This window comes from Geotrypetes seraphini, chromosome 1 (assembly GCF_902459505.1).
Source record: "Geotrypetes seraphini chromosome 1, aGeoSer1.1, whole genome shotgun sequence".
In the NCBI taxonomy this organism is placed as follows: Eukaryota; Metazoa; Chordata; class Amphibia; order Gymnophiona; family Dermophiidae; genus Geotrypetes; species Geotrypetes seraphini.
In genome coordinates this window covers 338,270,560-338,281,932 of record NC_047084.1, presented here as the reverse complement: position 1 = coordinate 338,281,932, position 11,373 = coordinate 338,270,560, and the positions used below count along the sequence as shown (strand labels likewise).

Here is an 11,373-nt window from a genome sequence, read left to right as displayed (position 1 = left end):
TAAAAGGTTTTTGAACCAGAACCCAACTGATTATAGCAAAAAGACAACTTGAAAACTATTGAAAATGGATGCTTTGCCTCAGAAAACTTTATTAATACACAGAATATCTTTCAGCTGCCACGTGTCATTGAAGCACAGAAATGGAGGAACCTAGTTACAGAATTGCTCCCTTGGAGTATTTCTAAAGGAGGGTACCAATATTTAGGTACCAAGAATGTGTGTAAATGACCAGAATACTGGCATACATATTCATGTGTGTCTGCTCACTATTATTCTATCCCATTTGTAACTGGAGAGAGGTAACTAGGTTTCAGGAGTATCTATTTGTTTATTCAATTTTCTATACTGCTCTTCCAGGGGAGCTCAGAATGGTTTACATGAATTTATGCAAGTACTCAAGCATTTTTCTCCCTGTCTGTTCTAGCAGGTTCACAATCTTTCGAAAGTACCTGGGACAGTGAGTATTGAATAACTTGTCTAGGGTCAAAGGAAGCAGTGTGGGTTTGAACCCCAAACAAGTTTCAAGTTTAATAAATTTTGATTTTACGCAATATCCAATATTTCAATGCGTATTACATAATTCTAATATACAATAAAAGGCAGGGATGACAAATACAAATGAGACAAAATAATACATACTAATCATTTTGTTCTATTGATATAAACTGGAACAAATAGGTAAAGGGTAGAAATACGATTTATACAATTTATTAAAGAAAAACAAACAAACAACATTTAAGGTTTGCACACAAGGATAGGGTCATTTGAGAAAGGGGGCTGAGGCTGTAGCTTTAACCACTGTGCCACACTCTCCGCCACACTTTCCCTTTGTAGCTATTAGACTGTTTTTTGATCATTTGGGGTAAGATTCTCAAATCTTAATGGTAAAATCCAACGGGCTGCTACCGAGGCCACTATTGTAACACAGTGGGAGGGATGCCCACTCCCTCCTGCCATTGTCCGACCTCCCGGATAAGTCCCCCCGTGCCCCTGATGACCCCATGCTTATCACTATCTTATTGATGATTCCAGCTGGAATGACGCCTACCTGCTCCGGCTGACTTGCCTGTCTCTTGCAAAAGGGCAGGCCTGCCCCTTCCCAGTGCATCCTGTGATGCGCTGGGAAGGGGCCTAAAGCTCTGATTGTAAAAGGCAGGCCTGCCAGCCAGAATGGGTAGGTGTCCCTCTGGCCAAACTTCATCAATAAGATAGGGAGAGGCAGGGGTTCGTTGGAGGCACAGGGGGAGTTGAGGGGGGTTGGGTGATGGAGGTAGGGAGTGGGCATCCCTCCTGTTTTGGGGGACTAGTAGTGTCGGGGAATTGTGTGACATGATGGGTGGAGTTGTGGGAGGGGAGGGGTTGGGCAATGACAGGAGGAGAGTTATAGTGGTCAGGGAATTGTGTGACGCAGCGGGAGGGAGTGGGCAGCTGTCCCACTGCCAGGGGTGGGTGACCGGAGGTTGTGCGATGGCAGCAGGAGTGGGCATCCCTTCTGCTTTCGGGGGGGGAGGGTGGGGGTGTCGAGGGATTGTGTCATGTGGCAGGAGGGAGAAAGCATCCCTCCTGCTGCCAGGGGTAGGTGTCCAGAGGTTGTGCAAACATGGCAGGAGAGAGTGGGCATCTCTCCTGCCGATCTTTGATTTCTTTTTTTTAATTTGCATGGGGAGGGGTGACTGAGCTGTCAAACCTTACTTTCCTGTCAGTGCTTGAGCCAATCAGCACTCAGGCACTGATCAGAAAGTAAGGTTCAGACCCTTCTGCAAATTTTGGCCACAAATGTGGCACAACGAGGTTAGGGAATCACTCGGCGATGATAGAGAATCGCTCAGAGTGCTCATTGTAATATTAATGATCTCATTGTACTACATTTGCATGGCAGAATTGGAGACTGCTAGGAAACTCGGAAAAGACCACTGTAAGCCGTTTTGATAATCCGCCGCTAAAATACATGCACGCTAAACCGGCTGGAACCGGTTTAGCAATCACATTAAAGGCATGTTTAAGTTTTAAGAATCTTCCCCTTGGTTCCTGTTTAGACCCTGCTCTTCTTGTGGTTTCTCAAAAGTTTGGCATCTGTTGCCTTCACTGGTAGGTGGTCGTCTCCCCTCACTGGAGCGCTGAGTTTTTGGCCTTGGGATATATGAGAGTAGAAGACCTTCCCATTCCTTGGCACATTCAGTTCAGAATAAGGCACGATATTAGGCTCTCTAGGGGCCATATCGACTAAGGCAGTGGGCTCAACAAAAATGACATTTGTCCCACTCTCGGTGAAGGGTTTTATAAAGCCAGCTGGGGTTGTGTACGAAGAGAACCTGTCACCATTTCCTTCCCCAATTATGTCTCCTTCAGGCCCACTTTTTCTGACACCAGCAGGTGCAGTCACAAACATTTCTTGCTCGTTGTGAATCCCGTCGGAGACTGCACTAGTTGCCGTGCCCAGAACAGGGGTATTTGCTCCTGTTTGACCAGCTGGGATAGCCTCATCTCCATCCACTGCAATAACTGTGTCTTGCCCGTCTACGCTGACCCCTGCTTGACCTACAGGAAGAAGTCCAGGTAGAAATGGCGGCATAAATATTCCAGTGAAGAATGTATTTTCCTGTGGGAGGAGGAGCAACAGTTAGAAACAACGAAACAAGTAGTTCTGTAAAAAGTCACTCTGCTCACAGTCCACGTTTTCTAGGCCCTGTCTAGAAATTCTGACTTCCCTATAGAAATGTGTACGTGTTCCAAAATGTCAGTGGAAAGGAATACTGTACAGTGGTGTATAAAGGAGGGGGGAGGGGGGTGCAGGGGAGAGGTGGTCCGCCCCGGGCACCATGTGGGTGGGGACGCCGGCCCCCTTCTTCCTTTCTGCCCCCCCCCGCCTCTTCCCACTTCTCCCCTCACCATGCGGACACCACCTTTCCCTACCCCAATACCTCTAGTTGTTGACTGTCACGCGCAACAGCTTCAACGTGTTCCTCGCAACCGCGTCGTCTTTCCCGCTGACTTCGCTTCCGGGTGCCGTGTCTAGACAGCGACGTCAGAGGGAGAGCCAACGGGGTCATGAGGAGGACACTGACGTTCTCGTTGCTCACAGGGGTGAACAACTGGAAGAACAGGGGAAGGGAAGAGAAAGGAAGAGGAGTGTGTGCACAGTAGGGGGGGTGGGGGGGGGCAGAGATGAGGGTGGGGGAGGGGCACCACCGCCCTGGTCACCTCTCACCCTCGCTACACCACTGATATTGTACAATGCACCTTTGTAGGATATGAAGAAAATATTAAAGAAAAAAGTTTATGCTTCAAAAAAGCTGTGGTATCTATGTTACTATTTGATATATTGACATAGTGCTCATTAACAAATTGTAAATTATACTTTTTTAAATTTTCACATGGACCTGAGGAAGGCTAGTCACAGATGCTTTAAGGGACATGTTTACTAAGGTGTGGTAAGCAGTTAATAGGGTTTTAACACATGCTAACTGTTAGCGATAGCCTGGGCTAAAGCCTAGCATACAATAAAACAGTCCGTACAATAAAAGTTCAGCATTTAAGGCTAGATTCACAAACCTGCCCGATCTGTGCAGATCCAATGAATTCTCAAAACGCCAATATGCAGATGGGGGCGATCGGAGGAACGCCAACCATCTGCCTACCCGGATCACTCTATAGCGATCCCAGTGCATGCGCAGACCATCTGTAGATGGTCTGCGCAGGCGCTGGACCTCCGGGCCCAGAAGAGATTTTTTTTTTTACTTTTTCTTTTTTTAATTGAGGACGTGGTTTTAACCCGCTTAAGCCCGTGGGTTAAAACCACGGGCTTGCACTGCGGGGAAGGGTGGGAGAGTCGGGGCAGGCAGGCGTTCGGGGCAGGCAGGAGATTAGGGCAGTGGGAGAGTCGGGGCTGCATGTAGGAGAGATCGGGCAGAGCAGGCAGGAAAAGAGCATCGGGGCGGCAGGCAGGAGAGATTCGGGGCAGCAGAGAGCAGGGCTTCGGAGAGTCGGAAAGATGTTTTCGACTGGCCCCCAGCAGTCGCTTCTTGGGATGATCGGCCAGCCCAGTCGGTTTGGAAAATTTGGTTGGTGAATCGCGTGCCTGTCTACTTTGCCTGCATTCCTCCTCATTTGCATGCACGGATTCGAAGCGGATCGCAGGGGAGGTTAATGAGTGGGGCCCGAGGGAAATCTGGTCGCAAAGGGGTTGCAAACCAGTCGGTACATGATCGGTTTGCTTTGTGAATCTAGCCCTAACCGCTTAGGATGGGATTGGGTGGGGCTGGGCAAGGTATGGGTGTTGGTTATGCAGTCAGTTTGTGGTTGTGTGCACTGTAAAATGTGCTTTGAAAGTTGGTTCCCCTAATGCCACCTCAGTAGGTTGTGTTAGGGAACACGTCTGTGAGGAAACTGCAGGGGAATGCTGGACATGCACCCAACAGTTACCACAGAGCCTTTGCACTGAAGGCATGTTGCTTGGCTGTTAACATGGATTTAGTACTAAAACTTAATGCTCTTAAGTAAACATGACCCTATGTTATTCCAATAAAAAGTATAAGTTGAAAGTAAAAATGTGTCAAAGAAGGATATCATTGCCATAGGGTTACCAGACGTCTGGGAAAACCCGGACATGTTCTCTTTTTAGAGGACTGTCCGGGTGCCCAGACGGACTTTCCAAAACAAAGCTGTAGGTGTTTGTGGAGGGCCTCTGAGCATGTGCAGATGACGTCATACGCACCTGCGCATGCTTGGAGGCCCCTGGACATGGCCTGGAGTTCAAGAATAATGAGATGAGACTTTCACGGGCGGGGCTTGGGGGGTGGAATGGAGTGGGCCGAAGGAGGAATGGGGCATGGTGATGGGGCAGAACAGGGCAGGGCCAGGCATCTGGGATTTCACTGAGAAGAATATGGTAACCCTACATTGCCAGCTTCCCACAAGAATGTCCTTACACCCTTATTACTGATCTGCTCAACAATAATAAATGTGTTTATTTTTGGCCAGGGCTTAATTTGTAGACAAAAAGGAAACGGAACTGTGAATTCAGAGAAGGGGAGGAGCTGGATTATAGGGACTGTTCTCTGCTCTGTTCCATGTTCATCCCTCCTCTTCCCTGCATGCTGTCTGGAAGGCGGTCTGGAGCAGAAAACCTTTGTTGCTCTGGAATCTTCAGTGGTGGAACTGTGTTCCAGGTTGTTCCACCAGAAATTAAGCCCTGTTTTTGGCTCAGTTTTCATTTCATTGGGCAATCAATGTTGGAAGCACTATTTGGGCTCTGAAATTTAACTAAGTTTGCAAATAGGGAAAGGGATGGGATTTGATACACTGCCGTTCTGTAGTTATAATCAAAGTAGTTTACATACTATATATAGGGTTGCCAGATTTCTTCTTTGAAAAAAGAGGATGCTTGGCCACGCCCCGTTCCGCCTCCAGCTGTACCCCCCCAAATCTCCCTGAGCTCAAAGGCTGCATTTGGAAGCCTTCGCGCATGCAGGGACGTCGACGCAATGACATCACATGCATGCGTGCATACGTATGACACGCACATGTGCAAAGGCTTCCAGATGCGGCCTCTCAGCTCAGCATTTCCAAAACCCAGACAAACTGCCGGGTTTTGGAAATCCCTCCGGGCGCCCGGACAGTCCTCTAAAAAGAGGACATGGCCTGGTTTTCCCGGATGTATGATAACCCTAATTATATATAGGTACTTATTTTGTTCCTGGGGAAATGGAGGGTTAAGTGACTTGCAAAGAGTCACAGAGAGTTGCAGTGGGAGCTAAACTTGGCTTCCATGTCTCTCATGCTGTTGCTCTAACCATTAGGCCAGTGGTTCCCAACCCTGTCCTGGAGGAACACCAGGCCAATCGGGTTTTCAGGCTAGCCCTAATGAATATGCATGAGAGAGATTTGCATAGAATGGAAGTGAAAGGCATGCAAATCTGCTCCATGCATATTCATTAGGGCTAGCCTGAAAACCCGATTGGCCTGGTGTTCCTCCAGGACAGGGTTGGGAACCACTGCATTAGGCTACTCCTCCACATTAACTCGGAGCTAAAATTCAGAAACATTTTACTTGCATTCCCAGGCAAGTAAACTTTGAGCATTCCTGGCTGTGGAAACACAAGTAAAAAGGCAAAAATAAATTCACCCATTTTGTGCAGTGCCAGCAGATCTTAAAAGAGCCTCAGTGCTTTAACGGTCCAAGGCATGAAAAAGTAGGGTTACCAGATGTCTGGGCAAACTCAGACATATTCTCTTTTTAGAGGGCTGTCCGAGTTCCTGGGGGGGAGGGTCCAAAACTTAGAAGCCCCGAGCTCAGGGAAGAATAGACAAAGTTCACGTGTGGGTGGGGCTGGGGTGGACCGGGGTAAAGTGGGGCGGGGCTGAAGGCAGAATGGGGCGGGGCCACATGTTCTCTTTTTTTTTTTTTTTTTACTGATGAAATCTGGTAACCCTGTGAAAAAGCAAAGTGCACCCTGATGAAGTTCTGCCTCCTTTGAGCCCTGTCCCTTATTTAAAATAAAACAAAGGCTCCAGGGGTTCCCATGCAGCTCCCCTTTCAAACACTAAGCCCTTGACTTGCCATCTGGATTCCAGGCAGTGAGGAGAAGGAGCTCTTTACTCACGTCTGCTCCACAGTACTACTGTCCGAGGTCAGCAGACAACAGATGATCACAATGGGGCAGGAGCAGGTGGATATTGCTCCTGCCCTTGACTGCCAGTATCTCAGAGGGAGCGAGTTGGGGGTTTGAGGGATGGACGGCTGGGGCCTGGATTGGGAGAAGGAGGTTCCCAGGGTTCAGATTTATTTTCTTTGAATAGAGAATTGGATTGTGAGGTTGCTCCCCACCATGAATCATGGAGCCTCAAATGTAAACCTTTGAATCCTACTTGTACCACATAAAATAAGGATACTTTTCATTTTATTTTCATTTTCAAGGCTGAGAACACGTGACATTCCCAACTCTAGAAACACAAGTAAAGATGGTAAAATGATGTTCAGTTTTATTGGGAATCCTGCTCAATAGGGGTGCACTTTTTTCTACTGTACGTTTACCCCCTCCTTTACAAAGCCGAGAAAACCCAAAAATTTGAGGAGTTGAGGTGGGGCTGGGAGATGGCGGGAGGCAACTCTGATTTTATTTGAAATGAACCAAACCCAAAAAAGGACTTATTCATTGTATTTTGCCATTTGTTTAAAAAAGAATACACATCTTTGAATGGAATCCTTCAGGAAGAGAATATTATTCATTGAAAAATACCACAGCAACTTACAGGAACATTCCAATATTGGTCAATTTTAATAGCAAAAATTCTGTGAGAAATAATATAACCTCACTGTATGTACACAATGCAGCATTATAGTATAACAAAATGCTTTTATATAAACTGATAATTAAGGTATTTACCATTTCTTCAGAGCTCACCATCATATCCTATGAAAAGATAAAATCTGAGTTGGTAAAAATATAATACCCGACAATATGAAGTGCAATGCAAGGATCTACTTGATTTATATATATATATTATATATATGCCATCTTCATTCAGCATGATCTACACATGACCAACTTTATGCACATTTTGCACAGCACATGTACCCCATCATTCTTTAAACTTGCACTCACAATTTCAGACATATACCCAAATTCAAAAAATGGCCTTTTGAGTTGTGTGTGCAAATTTGGGCGCATGCCCAATTTGCATGTACAACTTTAAGCCTAAGAACTGGCTTCATAATGAGCAATTATTCATTGATTTTAATTTAAATTTATGCGTGCTGCTAAAAGGGGTGTGTGTAAATAGGAGGGTCATGGGTGAATTGGGCACGTTCCTCAAACTTACATGCATAATCCTATATAATAAAACCCTAAGCGCACATGCGCACTTAGGAATTCGTGTTGCCTGCCGCTGTGGTGTGTGATCCGTGGCAGCCAACCCAGCAGCAGGAAACATTCTGGCCACTCCCCTCCTCTCGCCCTCACTCACCCTGGAAGCCAGGCAAGCTCTCTCCCTGCCCGCGTCCTCGGTAGGGAACACACCTTGGCCCTCATTCGCCGCTGATCCTCCTGTAAAGAGCAGCCTCCCATCGAACCTCGCAGGCCGCTCTCCAACTCGGTAGCACATTCCCTCTGACGCGATCCCGTGCGTCAGAGGGAACGTGCTACCGAGGCTGGAGAGCGGCCTGCGAGGTTCGCTAAAGCCGGCCATCATCGCAGGCTGCTCTTTACAGGAGGATCAGCAGCGTGACAGGAGCCGCCGCCGGCACTTTTAAAGCTTAAAATAAAAACCTTCGGCCGCAGCAGGCCAGCCCACAGGAAGGGAAGGGGGAGGGGCTGAACGGAGCAGGCCAGATCACAGGGAGGGGCCGAACGGAGCAGGACATCTCAGGTAAGAGAAGGGAATTGCTTCACAGGGACCTGGAGGGGAAGGGAAATACCGCAGCTGCTTCTGCAAAGGAAAGTGTGTGTGTGTGTGTGGGGGGGGGGGGGGGTGGAGGAGAGAAAGAAAGAAATACAGACAGACAAAGGAGGCCAGGGAGAGAGACAGACAGAAATAAAGACAGACAGGGGACCAGAGAGACAGACAGACAGATAAAGGGTGCCAGGGAGAGAGAGAGAAAAATAGCAGGAGGGAGAGAGACAGAAAGAAAGGAAGAAAGAGACAGGAGGAGGAAGAGAGACATAAATAAAGAAAGACAGAAGGCATACCGGTATATTCTAGCACCCGTTAATGTAACGGGCTTAAACACTAGTTATAGAATAAAGGACATCCACACCCAACATTAGATGTGAGGTTTTGCACCACATTTCTATTGGTACAAATGGTCCTGCCTAAAGTTAGGTGTGGTTCCCAGGTAAGCACTATTCTATAAACCGCACCTAACTGTAGGCACTGTTTATAGAATAACATTTCTGGAGGATTTTTGGCGCAATTTTATAGGCACAATATATAGAATTCAGTCCTTAGCGCACAGAGTTGCACATTCAAGTTCTAGAATAATGCCAGCTATGCACATACCTTATTTGCTTAATTAGTTGCTGATGGTCACTAACAACCAATTGTGATAGTTGGTGTTAATTGGCAATACTTTGAAGTTCCATGCGCAACTGCACTTAGGCCCAGTGATCATCGCTAAACCTATTTGAACAGCTTTAGCGATGATCGTATTTGCCGACCCAGTGCAGAAAAAGGCTCACCGCCTGTTTTTTGCACGATCGCTCATTCCCTGATCTGATCATGCAAATAAGCTGATTAATTTTAAAATGCCTTGTAAACTAGTAGAATGATTGATGCTCTAACATGGCTTCCCGATGCAGTAAAAAAAAAAGGGATCATTTTTAGTGATCCAAAACAAGCGACTGGTCAAGACCAATCGCTGATCTGTCTAACTTTTTTTTTTTAATGGGCACAGATGCTGTGCATGTTACTCATGCACAATATCTGCCCCATTAGAAAAAAAAGAATAAAAGCACTCCCTTTTGATGACGGCCCTCCCTGATGTACTGGCACCAGGAATCGACTGCCCCCCGCACCAGCAAAAATTGGCAGGAGGAATACCCACTTCCTCCTGACATGCTGACCCCACCTCCCCCACACGAGAAAAAATGGCAGAAGGGATGCCCACTTCCTCCTGCCATGGTGACTTCCCCCCCCAGCAGCAAAATGGCAGGAGGGATGCCCACTCCCTCCTGCCACAGAAGGCCCACACCTTTTCAGAGAAGTTAGAGCAGGAAGGAAGCTCAGTCTGTCTTGCTCGTAGGCCTGCTAGTCTAAAATGACTGAGGCAATCAGAACCTTAGACTCCTCCCCCTTGTATCCCAGGAAACAGAGGGAGAGGCCTAAAGCCCTGATTGGCTCAGATGCCTAAGGCCCCTCCCATTGGCCTTAGGCCCCTCCCCATGCATCACATGATGCACTGGGCCTATGTGGGCCCATGAGTTGGACAGACTGAGCTTCCCTCCTGCTCCATCTTCTCTGAAAAGGTACTGGGGAGAGGTTGGAGGGGGGGTTCAGGGGACCTCCAGTGGCAGGAGGGAATGCCATCCCTCCTGTCTTTTTTCGGGAGAGGAGAAGGGTAGGAGATGTTTGGGGGGATGCCTGGCATGGAAGTGGGCCTTCGGTGGCAGGAGGGATTGAGTATCCCTCCTGCCATTTCTCTGCCATGGGGGGGGGGGGAGGGAGGGAGAGTCACCATAGCATGAGGGAGTGGGCATGACCGATTCTCACAAATACATTCAGGAATCTTCAGGCTGTTGACCTGTGTGCGCTCTCAGCCATTATCTCCCCTTCTCTTAAACACAAAGCTATGCAAATCTGTCAATGAAGCAGTCTCTTCTTATAATACTATCGTCTTCTCTGCCCTTGATATACTTGCTCCTCCCATTTCATGTCCTATAAGATGTGCCTAACCCCAGCCCTGGCTGACCTCTAAGATTTGATACTTACATTTCTGCATCCGATCTACGGAACATCACTGGATAAAATCCCGCGCTCACGCTGACCTTGTTCACTTCAAATTCCTGCTGACCTCCTTCCAATCTGCCTGTTTGCTTGCAAAACAAGACTACTATGCCTGATTGACTGACTTTCTCGGATCCAACCCTCATCATCTCTTTGCCACGCTTAACTCTCTACTCAAAGTGCCCTCACTGTCACCTCCTTCACTTTCTCCCCGGACCACGGCTGAGTACTTCCATGACAAAGTTAACAAAATTAACCTTGAGTTCTTGACCGAATTGCTTCCGCCTCTCCCTCTTCCCATCTGCCCTGCTGACCCTCTGACGACCCATGGCATCTTTTCTTCCTTCTCTGAAATCACTGATGAGGAAACTGCACATTTTCTCTCCTTCTCCAAACTCACCACCTATTCCTCCAATCCCATCCCCTCCCGTCTACTGATCACCATCTCTCCTACTATCTGCCATATCCTCAATCTTTCCCTCTCTGCTGTGACTGTACCTGATGCCTTCAAACACATCGTAGTTACGCCACTCCTCAAAAAAACTCTTACTGGATTCTACCTGCCCTTCCAATTATTGCCCTGCCTCTCTCCTCCCCTTCTTATCCAAGCTACTTGAAAGTACTGTTTACTGCCATTGTCTTTACTTTCTTTCATCTCAAGCTAATCTTGATCCCCTTCAATCAAGCTTTCACCCTCTCTATTATACAGAAAGTGCCCTTGCTAGAGTCTTCAATGACCTGCTCCTGGCCAAATCCAAAGGCCACTACTTTGTCCTCATCCTCTGTGATCAATCTGCAGCATCTGACACTGTAGATTGCCACCTACTCATTGATATGCGGTTCTCGCTTCTTTCTATACAATCTAGCCAAAATCCAGAGTTTCCTTTCTGAGCATGCTGCCAAGACCATTATCCATGCCCTCGTCACCTCTCA

At 47.5% G+C, this 11,373-nt stretch overlaps 1 protein-coding gene across 1 annotated transcript in view; it reads right to left on the bottom strand.

Annotated features, from left to right (window-relative positions):
* Window positions 1-2,032: 2,032 nt before the first annotated feature.
* Window positions 2,033-11,373, bottom strand: part of AMTN (amelotin) — a 108,543-nt gene continuing 99,202 nt past the window's right edge. The window contains exon 8 of the mRNA XM_033960279.1: window positions 2,033-2,599. Within this exon, the coding sequence (XP_033816170.1) occupies window positions 2,033-2,599 (567 nt within the window). The remainder of the gene's footprint in view (window positions 2,600-11,373) is intronic.